We start from the raw sequence: 15,337 nt of genomic DNA, 5'->3' as shown, positions 1-15,337 counted from the left end.
TAATAGGGGCATCCTTGAAAGGTGATTGACATGACTGCATAAAGAATATTACTACATGGGCTCAGGAACATTTTGTAAAACGGTTATTTTGGTTGTTTGTTTGCAAAGGACTGCATTCTGATTTGTTTCACGTTACACAACTTTACACAGCTCGAACTTGACCCTGAATCTGAGGCCAGATGAGGTCAGATCCAAGTTAAAGTTACAACACGCAGAAATCAGTGCTTAAGAATAAACAGGAACATAGATCAAACATTTTATCCCTGCATATATTTACATCATTAAACGAGATGATACATGCAGGATAAACATTGATTAAAGAAAAACTCCATGGGCGAGGTCGGGGTCGGCTGCAGAGCACTGCTGGAGCTGGGAAGCGGGACTCAGCAGCAGACTTTGCTATAGGCGTTTATTCTGTGGCTTGAACCCAAGCTGTCCAGGTAAAAAACTGTGTGTCGTTTTATCACATTGCCACCCTGCTGCCTCACCAAACTGTCAGAGAGGGGATACATTTGTGAAAAATAAACTGCCATCTCTCATGGACACTGATTTGGTAGCCTTTGGCAAGGTGTGACTCCCTCAATACCCCTGCACCAATGAGTCAGAATTTAATCTGGTGGGTTTTAGCATAATACTGGAGAACAGCCGCCAAGAAGAATTGAGTCTGTTTGGGGAGCCAGGAATGCACTTAAACGGAACACTGAGGAAAAACGTCCCCCTCTAATGAAACAGTCTGGTGACCTATAGTATTTCTAATAATCAATTTTGCCTTTGGGAAGTGCAGATCATCATATGCGAGGGGGGGTTTGTGCGGGTGTTAGTAGCGAGGCGAGTCCCCTCCTGGCCACATGGAGGCGCCGCAGACCCGCATTCCTGCGTCCCACTTGCTCGCTTGACGGTGCAAAAAGTAGCGGAGCCGTTACAGGAGGAAGAAGAGGAGGAAGAAGAGGAGGAGGAGGAGGAGGGGGGGCTTTTTTTTTAACGCTTGAGCTGGAGATCAAATGCTCCCTGTGCGGGCTGTGGAGGGAGCAGGCACGGGGATTCAGCGATGAGCGGGGCCGAGCGCACAACTTCTCTCCCGTCCTGCTGACTGCTGCTGCTGACTGCTGCTGCTGGAGTTTTCTTTAGGATTTTCCCTCTTGTGCACAAAACGAGCTGGACTTTACTTCTTTCTGCCAACATGTATTCAGCAGCATTGCTACTGATGCTGGCCGTCAGGATCTACGCAGACAGCATGGAAGGACCAACAGGTAAAAAAGAAGGTGAAAAAAAAAAAGATGTTTGCTTGTACCTCTCCTCTACAGGGACACTGCTGTTTTAAAGTTGATCCTCAGGGTTTAAAGTCGCTCTTGTCTTAACGTGTGGACGCAGGGGGTTGCGTTCTGCTCTTTTGGAGGTCTCACAACTTTCTAAGTTGTCCTTTGACCGCAGTCAGCGGTGTCAACTTTCTCCTCCGTGCGCGCACGGGAAGGTTGTTATTCCGGGGGCGCACGGTGGGAACGTGCTCTCCTTCATCCCCAGTCTGAATATAATCACAGCATCGTTTCATTACACGACTCACTGCTGTTTGTGATTGCTCGATTTTTCCAAAGGACGCTCCGTCTCCAGATTTAATCTGCAAAGTTAAAAAATAATAAGCTGGAAGAATGAAAGTGGATTCATTGTTTTGCACCGTGGACACACTCTGTCTCTGTCCCTGTCTCTGTCCCTGTCCCTCTCTATCTGTCCGGTGCGTTCAGCAACATGACGTTTACTGTCATGTTTCCATTGGTCAGGCTCCACTACGTGCCAACACCATTATCTCCTCCAGTGTGTCATGTTAATGTGAACTACATCCTAGGAGTGATTAAGTCATCGCTTAGTGTGTCTTTTTTTAAAATCGCTGATGTGTATGAAACGGGCTGCTAACTTTGCTGCATGTTGATAGTGTTGATGGAACATGTTGCATAATGAAGTTGCTGATGCAGGCTGTGATCTGCTCGGCTGGTTCCAGTTTGGAGCAAAATGAGCCATCAGAGGAAAAAATGTTGTGAACAAACACAGGAGGATGTGTGTGTTTTCTGCTGCTACAGAGCAATACAGTGGAGATGAATTAGTAATGTGAGCGTTGCGCCCCAAATAAAAATCACAGCTGATCCAAATATTCTCTGTGTTTATCCGTCAAACTGTGACAGACAGACACAAGCAGGCAGTTTTAAAGTGTGCTCAGAGAGGAGGAACGCTGAGATTTTTAAACCATAATAGGTGAAATCCACAGAGCCTATCTGAGAGAGGAGCTCAAATCCTCTCTGCTTTGCCTGTGGCGAGTTTAACATTTGAATGGCTGAGCAGTTTTTGAAGATTCCTGAGACCTGTGAACCTTTTTTCTTTTGAGGCATGATGTGGAATACGGGAGGGGGGGGGAAGCGCCTCTGGTCACATTTTGTCAAGTTGTGTCAAGTGAGAGTACCAGTTGGTTTGTCTCAAGAATGCTTTGCAACTGGTGCGAGCGACGATATAAATACTCTGGTGCACCGGTGTCGGTTACACATGCAGCTACCAAAACCAGTTGCTGAACAGACTGAGCACTGAGCCACTCCCTGCTCTCCAGGATCAAGTTGGTTCTGTAGGCAAGATTTAATGGAACAAGCCAACTGTCTTATGAGATTACATAGAACAACAGGGAGGACTGTCTCATCACCAGCTGGCATGCATTCAGTTTACTTGTTGGAAATGGACACAGGTGGGGCTGCTTCACACATCAGCTCTGGTGCCGACTGAAATGTGCTGCACCACCTTTGCATTGAAGAATAACAGGAAGCTGGCAGCGAATGTAATCTTGTTTGCAGATTTCTTGATTTTCTTTTTTGAATATTTCATTTTAACATTTACCCAAAGTTGTAGTTTGGCTGCTTTTGTTCAGAGTAAGGTGTGCATATATTAGCACTAATAGAACTACTGCATGTTTTTTTATTAGTCATATGTGGACAAAATGCCAGAAGACGATGAAAAATGCCCGTAACAATTTCCCAAAGCCAAAGTGAGGCATTCAAATGAAATGTTTTTTCCGACTTAACAGTTCACAACACAAATAAATTCAATTTACCTAATGGAAGACTAAGAAAACCGTAAAATAGTCACATTTGAGATGCTAAACCAGAGAATTTTAACATTTTTATGAAAAAAATACTCAAAACTATTATTAAAATAGGTGCTGATTTATTCCTGTCCGTTGATTCATCATTGCAGCTCTGACTACTAGTGTAGTTTCCACAACACACGCCTGGTAAGTCAGATCTGTGGTCCCTTAGTATCCTGAGACACACACGGGGGGGTATTGTTTATTTTTGATATACCAATACCCATCTTTGGTCCCAATACCTATTATTTTTTCTTAGTTGAGGAAATCTGAGCTTGTTTTAGGGCTGCAACTAATGTTTATTTTAATTATCAACTAATCTGACAATTTTTTCTTGTCATTAATCAATCAATTGTGCAGTCTATACATGTGAAAAACATGTGAAAAATGCTCATCACAATTTCCCCGAGCCTAAAATCTCCTTTTTTGTGCAACTGGCAGTGCCAAAGAAAGACTCTTCATTTACTGTCAGAGATGACAAAGAGAGCAGCAAATCCTCAGAAGCTGGAACCAGCAGATGTTTGACATTTTCGTTGGCAACTAATTTAGCTTCTGATCAACTGTATATTCTAATTATTGCAGCTCTTAATTTGTTTTAACTCATTTTGGTGTATCACAATTTAAGATCTTTGTCTAAAAAAACACACTATTTTGATAATAAGATTTTTTTTGGAAAAAAATGTCAAAATTCTCTGATTTCATCTTCTTGAATGTGAATATTTTCTTTTCTCCTCTCGGGCAGTAAACTGAATATCTTTGGGTTGTGGACAAAACAGGACATTTGAGGTCTTTGTGGACTGGATCAACAATTTCTGACATTTTATTGACCAAACAACTAATCGATTAATCGAGAATACAATCAACAGATTATTTGAAAATTGTTAGTTGAGGCCTTTTACACACATTAGGTTGCGTCACTTAATGCATGTCAGTTGATGGTTGCCAGGTTTTGGTGATTGTGATAAAGTGCAGTTTCTTTTTCAAAAGATAACTTTTTGGAGTTCGACAGATGATAGGAAATAAAGGTAGAGATGGAGAATGACAACTAAAGGTCCTGGCCTGTCGAGGATGTTATGGTTCATGGTCAGCACCTTCACCTCCAGGCCACCAGAGCCCCCAAGGACTATGTATCCTGATGTGTGGTCATCCCTTGTTAATGCTCGTTAAGACATCACCTGTCTGTATGCTTACATTAAAAGTATGGGTGCAGGTGTTTTGATGTGTGTCATATGGTGTGTGCTGCAACTTCCTCTTCTTGACTATTGTCACTAGTGGATGGTACTTAAATACTATTTAGGTTTAGTACACAGCTACATCTTCTGTCTGAGTCTGAGCATTGCAGTTTGCTGTTGTACATGCAGTTCTACCTGCACTTTACATTTCTGTTGTATTCAGGCACATGCTTGAGTGCATGCTGCTCTTAGAGGTCTCTCACCTCAGCTCCATAATTTCACCTACAGAATGTATTATTGTAGAGGTGAGGCGAAACCTGCTGTGTTGTTAAAGCACACCTGGCCTCTGTTAGCGGGGGGGCTCCGAGGAGTCAGAATAAAAAGGTAATTTAATCCCAAAATGAAGCCACGTGAGCGAACCCCAACACTGAGCGGCGCTGACACGCAGCTCCTCACACTCCGAGATTGGAGGTCAGTAGGAGGTTAGCTCGAAAAGACCACACCGAAATGGGCGCTGACACGAGGAGGTGGGCTTTCACGGGCTGCCGGGAGGATGTAGAGAGGGTCCTCAGTGTGTAGTGGTGTGGATCCGGCTCAGTGTTAATCCAACAGAAAATAGCCTGACACACACGGCTCTCCTGGGGCAAATGTGGAGGCTGTAAATGGAGAAAATGGAGCGTGTGCTCACACAAAAGGCTATGATGAAATGTGGTTGTTCTGGAGGAAATAACACAAGATTCTTTAATAGAACAATAGTGAATTGCATAATAGCTACACGTTGTTCAAGAAAATGAGTACACTCTAATTATAGTTCATGATAATGAAATGGGAAGGAACAAGGGTTGTTTCGACACCCATTTTATAAAGGAAGAAAAATCACAGAAATCTATCAATATATAACCCGCATCATTTACCAGACAGTTACAAGCCCTCGGAGCTGTGGGACTGAATTTCTGAGGCAACAGACTAAACAACCTGGCTTTAATTGTCTCTTTGCCCGAAGAAAAATGGATGCAATCAAACTTGAAATGGATAAAAATGACCAATTAGAAGTGATAAAGTACAGCCCACGTTCTGCTCCTCACCTTTCTGATGCAGCATTAGACGGACTGCGTATTACAGTCTACCCCGAGCCCATTTCTCTTAGGTTTAAATGGATGGGTCAAGCATCAAATGCGTGGACGTATTCAATCAGCCAAAGCAGCCTGTTAGATGGAGCCAAAGCAGCCGGACTAAGATAGAAGTCAATAAGGCCTTTCCTCCCCTATCTTTCACTACTTTGATGGCTTTCGAGAAATTTAATTGCCTCTGCTGTTAGTCGCCAGTCATTCTGTTCGTCTCAGAGTTTTACTGGCAGTGTGGCGAAAGCATACTTGTAAAGGTGCTCCACAGAATTAAAAATTGTACATTTAATCATCACAGCTGAATACTTCATGGGTTTTTTTTAGAAGTTCTGAGACCTGTGTATAGCTGAGAGAGTCTACAAACTTCAATGGCTTTATTTAACTGTGGCGTGATCATAAAAATGATTTTCTCTTATCATCGAGGGAGGAGTCAGGGCCACTGAAATCAATTTTCTCCAAGACAGTTGGGTTGGTGGAATGCAATATCGACTTCAACAGAGCTTATTGTGACCATCAACACACCAAACTGACTGCAGAGAACCAGCGTCAGGAAAGGCTGACTGTTGCGTTGCCAGTGTCTCGCCCAAAAAGCTGCGTTCTGATCTGCATTCTACTGCTAGGTTCAGCTGCTGGTGTATCTACCTAGTTAAGCTAACTGATCAGTAAATGTCCGAAGTCTGGGCTGGCTGCTTTTGACAGGACATTTTATTTTTGATATTGTCAGTTTTTCTTTCCTACACAAGATGTGATGTGGACAGAGCTGGGCTGAGTTGTACTGGTGGCCATATTTGTTACATTTGATTTTCTTGACTCATTTATTCAGGTAATTGGATGTCTGTGGCTCAGGAAGCAGTCCATTAATTGGAGGGTCAGTGGTTTGATCCCCAGCTGAATCCCAAGATACCGAACCCCAATTTGCTCCCGATGGCTGTTCCGTCGGTGTGTGAGTGTGTGGATGTGAATGACTGAGCATAGAAATAATTTGGGGTGGTCCTGCAGGTCTGCAACTTGCACTGCAGCCACTGCCATTAGTGCATGAATGTATGTGAATGTGGCATGTGTGCAATGTGTTTTGAGTAGGTGGTAGCCAGGAAAAGCGCTATATAAATGCAAATCCATCTACCATTTACCATTCAGTCTTGGAAACCAGATGTTGGTTCGGCTTGTGCAATGTGTCTGTGACGTAAATCTACCAGCTACTCACGTGGGCCTGTCACCAAAATGCGTTGTTAATGGTGCCGACAGTGCTCCCAGACCGCCTTGGCCTGGACCCACGAGGCGTCTTTGTGGGGAGAATGGAGACAGTCTTCACCTCTCCAGGTGTTGGAAATGTGTTGTTTTTCCCCCCATCAACAACAAATCATTACTGAGCAGATGGAGTTGTGCCAGCAGGCACCGCACTGCCTGTCAAGCTGATCGCTCAACGTGTTTAGACAATAAAGTTAATTTGCTCACTTTTCAGCATCCTCTCCTGTTGGTGAATGCCTATGTCGGTATTCAGTTTAGATTACTTTTAAAGAAGCTGCTGGGTTTGTGATTGCAGTTGCTCAGTCTTCCCTCAGTGACTCATTTCATTGCTTACACAGCTTTCAGTTTTATTTCAACAAGCTTTATAATGATCTACTGCATGGAACGCTTCATGAAATCACTAAAATAGTTTAGGGAAATAAATTCACATAGCGTGAGCGCATCAGCTGCTTGAGAATCAGCTGCTGGTGGAATTTGGATGCTGTGTGTTGCAGGTATGCAGAATGCTACTAATTGTATGATTATAGAGTCTCAGAAGGCTGATCTGCTGCCGGGCAACAAAAGCGAAGGAGTGTGAAGCATCCAGACTTTTCTACTATACTCAGCTTGCTTTTTAGCAAATTTTAGAAAAACCTCCAAGTGCCTGAGATCGCTGTCTGCACTCCTCCAACCACTCTCTTCTTCAAATACAAGAGCTCGCCGTCTGCCACATATCATGTCTCAAATTGTCCACGGAGCGTAGAGAGCACGAGGATAATGCTTTGAAAGCAGCCGCAGAGGCAGCTTACCCGATTGCGGTCGAGCAATTGCACTGACAACAATATTTGTCCCTCAAAACTTGACTACATTTCACGTCTGGAAAGTGTCCCCTAATTCCTCTTAGAACGGAAATATCATCAAGCCAGGCATGAACACTTATCTTGTCAAAGCTGAAAGAATGAACCTCGCACAATTTCACCTTAAAACACTTAAACACCGACGGGTAACAGTTGGTGATGTGCCCTGCATTCCTGGCCTCTTTTGTTGCTTTGGTGGTGTATATGGACTCTGCCTAACTGAGAACACTGGAGCTGTGTCTTTCTTATAAAAACATAAAAGCAACACAGTAATTCTAAGCAGGTTTTGCATGTAGACTTTAGAAAAGTGACAAAAAAAAGTGAATACAAATTCCGCTGGCTCTGCTTTTGATTGACACTATTGTCAAATGATGGACAGCACAAAGAATGCAGAGGGACTGTCGGAAGCTGCAAAACATTCAAATAAATTACAGGCTGTGGTGAGACAAGGACAAAGGACAGTCGTTTTGAATAAGTGTATTCAATAAATTATTGAAATAAGTTTCATTCGAGAGTAATTCTGGCTTTATTTACATGTGGAATAGGAAGGAATAAGGAACATGCAACATCTGTAATGTAAATTATTAAGAACAAGACTAAGGTGTCTATAACAAATTCAAAATTAAATCAAATAAATAAAGGGAATTCTGACAATGTATGCCTTTCAATGAATGTATACATTTCTGTTCTTTCCTGTTTCGGGGATTTCAAATATAATTGTAACTCATTTAGAAATCAAATTAGATATCACGTCTTGAAATGGGAATGGAAAACGATGGAAGTGTGCCAGCCAGTTGCAAAAATAACCTTTGCATTTGTGCGGATCAATTAATCACCACAATAGTTGTTTTTTCTGCCAACCAATTATTGTTTGATGTAAAAGTCTTATTTCCTGTTTGTACAAAGCAAACAAGTACAAGTGACTGCTAAGTACTATGTAGTACATATTCCAGGATATTTATATGTAGTATGGAATTGGGACACAGCTCAGGCCTTCATTCAAACACACTCAGATGTATGGCTGTGTATTGAACCCTAAGACTGAAATGTGTTTGTGCTTTTATAAAGGAAAGTTCTTGGTTGGCTGCTTGTGTTTACACAGCGTTTAAGAAATTTGGCGTCTTTTGTGAAATGAAAAAAGGCTTTTTTGAGAAAGTAAATGTGAGGCATCCAAATGTATCAAGTCCTGTATCCTTTCAGCTTATCATCATCAAAAAGGCTGCAAATGACACCCTTCTAGCCCTGCTTAGAGGAAGTAGGCAAAGCAGGTTGAGGGAAGATGGGTGGAACAGAATAATTATATTAGAGCACTTCTTCAAAATGTGAGTCCTGGAATGCACTCAGCATCATTGATGATAGATAACAGTGTTGGAGGGAGGATTTTTGCTTTCAAGGATAATTTACCCTGTGGTATTGAAATCGGTGCACACTCAGGGCAGTGTTTCCCCTTGGATGGAGCTGTAACAGCGGAGGTGACACACACGCCCAGAACATTTTTTGTATGTTTCCAGAGTGTGCCATCCTGGAGGTTTTTATAGTACATACGAGGTGTGTGATGAGCCAGTCCATTAAACTCGTTTGAAAAGTCAAACATGAAGTGGGCAAAAACCTAAAATCTTCCCTCTGGAGGGGAGAGAGCTATATGAGGGAGACACACAAAGTAGTGTCGTAACTCTGCTAACGAACACTCTGTCACCAGCTAAGGAAATTACATTGGTCCTGCCAACACCGCTAGTTGTGTTTACAGTGATATACTGGGGGCGCAAATTAGATTCACGCCATTGTGATTTAACAAACAAGCTATTAGTTTATGTGTGACCCCCGTCACCCACTGGATCAACTGGGTGTTAGCTAGAGGCTAGCTGGCTGTCAGTCAGTCTTCCAGTTATTCATTATTACTCTTCCTTTTTCTAAAAATGAATTTGCATCACCACCTTGTTGTATTATCAAACAGTGTTAATTATATTTAACGACATTTTCAGTGATAAAAAACTAATATTTATGAAGATCTTTTAGAAATCCTATCCAAATAATCGTTAATATCTCTAAGGGAGTCTGTGGATCGTCTTTGATTGACAGATGTCCCGCGTCACGTGGATCCTCCGAATGCTGTTTGTTTCACAGATAAGTGTTTAGTCGTGTAACATTATTCCTGTCAAATGACTGCGTTTGCTGTGATGTTACTACGCGACACGTGAAGCTGCAGGACAGTTTTTTTTCCCTACTGAGAGAATGATGATCATGATATTCATTTAACCTATATGCTTAATTCTTTACTCATATGTGTGAGAACTGCATGCCTGAATATAGTAGCGACAAAAAATACATCTAGAGTTTTTTAAGTCATAAGATGGAGTCACCTCTGTTTCTAACTTTACTAACAAGTGTGTTACAGCGCAAAATAATATAAAGTTAGTTTCTTAAATTATAGGCTGTCGCCTCTTCTCCGATTATATGCTTTACTCACAGGTGTGTTAATTAACCACGGTATGAAGCATTTAAAGCGCAAAATCATATAGCGCTCAGAGAAAATGCAGCCATCTCCATCTCCTCCTGTCTCCTCTCCTTTTCTTTCCCTCCCCTCCAAAATGAATCCAGCAGCGGTGGTCACATTTCAGCAGCGGAGGTGCGCCGTTGCTAGGTGTATACAGGGGAAACACTGCATGGCCATCTTGTTGGGAATGGCAGGTAAGATTGATGATGTAGGATTCCGTTGGTTGTAGCAACGTCCGTGTGCTTGTATTAAGGATGAGCTGGGCACAGATATGAAATATGCAGGAGCATGACTGTTCTGCAGTGACGGCTGCCTGTCCGTTCGGCCCAGGCCCGCTCTCCGTCAGATTCCGCTCTCGCTGCCATTACAGCCCAGATTTGTCACCGCCTCTGACAGCCAGCCATGAATAATCTTTATGAATATTCTTCTAGCGCTTGGGCTGCCCTGCCGACGGTGTGTTTACACTATGCGGCTGAACCAATTGTCCAAGCTATTCCCTGGCCATGAAACCTGTGGTCGGGCCTGTCATTACTGATGACAGGTTGATGTGAGTTGTGACGCTGGCAGCGGACGGGAATCTGTCGCTCGGTTATTTCTGCAGCATGAGATGACCGAGCAGCAGATTCAGCGGACGGGGTCAGAGTTCAGCCACAAGATGATTTTGTGGGCGATGTTGTCAGCAAGTGTCGCTTTGGATTGAGATGACATCTGGCGCCAAACTGAGGGAATAGCATTCCTCTTGCTTCCTTTTCTCGCTGCGGCTTGCGGAATAAAAAAACTGCATGATGCCAAAAGCTATTTCTTTTCAGCCCTGCTACTTCCTCCTCAACTCTTTATCTCCCAGACTCTTCCCTCTTGGGCTCACATGTTTAGTCCTCCGTGTCATTAAAGTGGAAGACCATGGTGCTGATAAACTCGAGTTAGATTAACTGCCAAACCACAAACTCAGTCCTTCCTACACTTCATTTTCGTAAGATACAAAAAAAAAAGTCTGCGATGTGGAGCAAGACCCGGGGTGTGTAGGTCCCAGGGTGGCGGTAGATATTACACTTTAAAAAGTAGCTGTTTAAAGTTATCAAACCTGTGGGCCTCAGAGTGTCCCTGTGGCGCACATGAGATATTAAAAGTTGAAGGGGGAAAAAAGTGAAATTATTAAATAAATAACATGACATGTCCCTCAGCGGAGTGAACAAGGGCACTGCGGCAGCGCCTGTTCACCCCTGTCAAGGTTAGCAGTGACCCTCCTGTGCACAGCAGGGGAGGTTATGCAGCATGAGCAGCAACACCTGCGTGTCTGCTATCACTGCGGGACGTCTTCATCACCGCCTTCTTCACTTCCTCCTTCCCTAAGTAAATTTGGATCAGCGCCACTTTCGGTGGCTCAGTGTTGCCCTTTTCAGGAGCATCTTTACTTTGTAACCGAATACATGAAGTGTCAGAGCTCCAGAGTGCAGGCTGAGGGAGGAAGGGAGGGCGCGATGAGTAATACTTTCCATCTGCAACTACTCCAGAGGTGCTTTTGAGCACATAACCCCCCAACCTTTCCTGTGCAGCTGCTCTGTGGTCGGCCAGTTCATGTGGCATGCTGTTCCACCACATCAGAAAGCAAAAGTGTTTATGGCTGTTCAGAATAGCTATCCTGTGTTTTTTGTTTTTTTTTAAAAAGAGTGGTGAGACGGAATAACCATTCAAATGATGATAGAGGTGCATCGATCCAACCTGTTATCTCCTGATACTGAGTCCAACACTTTAAGTCAGGGTGGACAGAGTAACAATCTGGTACCAGTGCTGGGGGCGGTTCTGTTTCCAAACATCACAGAACCTCGCTGACTAGCGTTAGAGCACTTCGTTTTCATATTGCGTGACATCAGTTGAGAACGGTGTGGGGGAAGGGGGGTTTAATACTCTTTACAAGCAGTTAATGCTTACACCTTAACACCAAGCAGTTCCCGTTGTGACTGGGAAGAACTGTGTCAGTTTGCAGCAGGATGTGTGAAACAATCTGACATTTCCTGGAAAGATAGGGTTGACAGTGAAATGAATTAAACACTTCCACCGTTGGCTTCCTGTTGGGAATCAAACCCCTAACCTCGGCAGTGTTGATTCCTCACTTCCCCATCTTGGCCCTGTTTCCTCTCAACCCATCTGTCATCTCTCTGCTTCTTTGAGACATTACTTGCCACATGCGCACTTTCTGTTAACTCTGTCTCTTTCCACTTCCTACCTTCCCAACTTCTATGCAGTGGGTCCACCTTGGCAGCAATTCAGACGATGGCGGTATTTTGGCAGTTCTAAGATGCAGTAGCACCTGGGCCAGCATCTGCTGTGTTTGCCCTCCAAAAGCCGTCTGCTTTAGTAGCGAGTGTGGAGGTTGCGGCCCCTGTGGCCTCTGAACTCAGACAGATAAACGTAAAGGATTACATTCATGAGCAAGGAGTCGAGGGATCGTGCCCCGCCTGGGAATGAGCTGTAGCATCTTTGCATTCACAGAGGAGTGCGTTAGCCTAGCCAAAAATGATTGGAAGCATATACCTCTAAAATCCTCATTCTGTTTTATGAGATGTATCGCAGCCGGTGCCCGGAGCATGATGTTGTGGTTTTTATAAGCTTGCCGTTACAGGAGGCATTGAATCATTGATTCAATAAGCAAGACCCTCAAGAGCAGGTGCAGCATTTCAGATGGAGGCAGAGAAAAAGAGGCTGAGACTGAGGTGAAGAAAGTGGGAGAGGAGAGGAGTGTGTGGAGTTCAGGCGGCGGGTGGGGGGGGGGATTATTGATTTCATCGGTGAAAGCTGTTGGGAAACAGCATGGAAATCAGCTGGTGGTCGGCTTTCTGTCTGTGCTGCAACTTTGAGCATCACCTTTCATCTCCTCGCCGCTTTCTGATGTAGCAGGCCGGCCTGAAGTGAAAGTGACTCAAGGGAGGCGTCTCCAGATCGGCCACGGAACATGTGTGTCCCTGTGCCCTCCTGGCCTACACCCCTAATCTCAGCATCAATAGAGTCTGAGCAGATGGCTCCGTGGCCGGGGTCGCCGAGCCCATACACAATGATAATAGGGCAAGAGAGGATGATGAGGCTGGCCCAGACGCTGGAGGGATGATGCAGGGATGACCTGAGCAGACATTGAAAACAGATCTACTTTGTTTGTCCTTGCATAAGGCGCCAGTTGACATATGTTGTTTGTGAGTTGGTTTAAGCACAGCCTCCTGTATATTGACCTAGAAATGTGATGAGAGCAGCAGAAAGCCTGCCATCAAAAGGCTGCAGCAGTTCAGTTTTTCTCCAATTCTGTGTTTCATATTGAAGCTCCTCGCTGGTGTTAATGTATTATGAAACTAAAGTAGATTCTCTGGCGCAGGAGGAGCACTGGCTCTTGACTGTAGGAAACAGGTTACCCATGGAGTTAAACTGATGTTGGCTTTTGAGTCTGGCAGCCATATTTTAGGATAGATGTTACTTGATTTTGCTCTATATTCAGGCTACATTATTGCCAATACAGTTCCCTAAAGGTAATTAACATTAATTTTAGGGCTTGATCACTTTAGTGTCTAAAGTAGGGTTCAGCCACTGTGGATTTTTGAGGGGAGATATTAATATTATGCCAACACTGATCATTTTTATGCCAAAACTATTCCCACTATATTAAATATTTAGTTCTATTCCAAAATCTAACTCTCGTCTGGATAGAAACGCCTCTGAAATAGCATTTCGGCCGATTAAAACTCTCTATTTAAAGCCAAGTGAAGTGGCAGGCAGGGTGTCTGCATCAAAGTTTTCAGGGGAGTACTCCCAAGGGTGCTATGGGCAATACCTATAGCATGTGTTCAATACCTGCAAACTGATGTAACAGCCTTTATGAAACAAAGTCAGGAGGTGGAAGAGCGCTCACCTGAGCTCAACTCAACTTTATTTATATATCACTTTAAAAGCAGCACAGTCGATCTATGATGTGCTTTACGGTGCAGAGAGAAGATAACAAAGACAAGGAGACAAAAACTACAGAAAAAAATGCAAATCACTTATCAAGGCATCACACAAAGCAACATCTGTAGAAGAAGACAAACATTAAAATCAACAGTAGTTTAAAGCCAGTCAGTAAATGCATTGGGACGGGAGCGTGTCTAAGTATTCAGACACATGAGAACTTTGATGTCGACAAACGTATCGCTTTCTCGAAATACAGCCCGACATCCGTACCACAGCTACCTCTTCTGTTTGCATGGAAGACTTGGTGTGTGCTACAGTTGTCAAATGATGCAACTTAACGGTATGCGTTGCACTTCAAAGAGCATTCCACCGATTAAGCATTGCACTACTCTTGACATCTTCGGACTCACAGTAGACAGTTAAAAACGAGACATCGTCGTTTTTATTCCACACTTTTGTCTCCATTGTCAAAACCTGGCATCGCCCGTAATGCAACTCGACTTGGTTCACTTGACTGTCTTGAATCAAACTGTGTGACATTTAACAGTAACAGTAAAACCCCTGTGTGTGTTATGTCATTTCTCATTTGCATTCTGAACAATTTCTTCATACAGAAGCTACACATAGGCTTGCTATAAGAGCCATGGACTCTGAGTTAACATAACTTTTTAAGCATTATTCAAACTAAGTTGGGGAAAGTTCTGAGCCATCCAGGAATTGATGTCCTCGAGGCAGTTTTTCAGGTCTGTTAATTTATTGTGGTTACAGGGCTGTAAGGGTAGGTAAAGCTAGTTGTTGTCAGCATAACTGTGAAAAGAAATATTGTACTTGTGGATAATGTGTCCTAAAGGTAATATATAGGTGTAAAAGAGGCTAAGACGTATCAAACCTTGGGGACACGGCAAGAAAAGGTTTTGCTTCAGCCTTAAAGCGAGAGTTTAGTACAAAGTCCTGACTCAGCTGCCGGAGGAAGGTCATTTTTCACCTTTAGTTATGCAAATGTGCTACCTGACATCCCCATTCTTTACCTCCTCCATTCATATCGTATGACATGTATAACAACTACAGCATAACATTTCAAAGGAGTCGGGACGCTGTGTAAAACATAAATTAAACAGAATGTGATGATTGCTTATCTTTTTTTTTTCTTCTCACACTCAATTGAAATCAGTACAAAGACAATATATTTATTGTTTTGCCTCATCAACTTAATTGATTTGTGTAATATATTCTATTCTGACTTTGATGGCAGCTTTCAAAGACGTTGGGACAGAAACAACAAAAGACTAGGACTATTGTAGAATGCTCCGAAAACACCTGTTTGGATCATTCCACAGGTAAACCGGTTCATTGGACACCCGACCCGAAGCCGGTTCAGACAAAAATGTAGAATAGTGATATTAAGTGAGAACTGA

The 15,337-nt window shown here is 43.3% G+C and overlaps 1 protein-coding gene across 6 annotated transcripts in view; it reads left to right on the top strand.

Annotated features, from left to right (window-relative positions):
- The first annotated feature begins 994 nt into the window (after positions 1-994).
- ptprua (protein tyrosine phosphatase receptor type Ua) overlaps positions 995-15,337 on the top strand; it is a 207,308-nt gene continuing 192,965 nt past the window's right edge. For 4 of the 6 annotated variants that reach the window (XM_084379441.1, XM_084379440.1, XM_084379439.1 and 1 more), the window contains exon 1: positions 995-1,262. In XM_084379441.1, the coding sequence (XP_084235567.1) occupies positions 1,181-1,262 (82 nt within the window). In that variant the 5' untranslated portion in view covers positions 995-1,180. The remainder of the gene's footprint in view (positions 1,263-15,337) is intronic. The other 2 variants (XM_084379442.1, XM_084379438.1) reach the window with 2 other exon arrangements.

Source organism: Pagrus pagrus (assembly GCF_965226575.1).
Source record: "Pagrus pagrus genome assembly, chromosome: 17".
In the NCBI taxonomy this organism is placed as follows: domain Eukaryota; kingdom Metazoa; phylum Chordata; class Actinopteri; order Spariformes; family Sparidae; genus Pagrus; species Pagrus pagrus.
The sequence above is the reverse complement of the archived record's forward strand: the minus strand, read 5'-3'. Positions and strand labels throughout refer to the sequence as shown.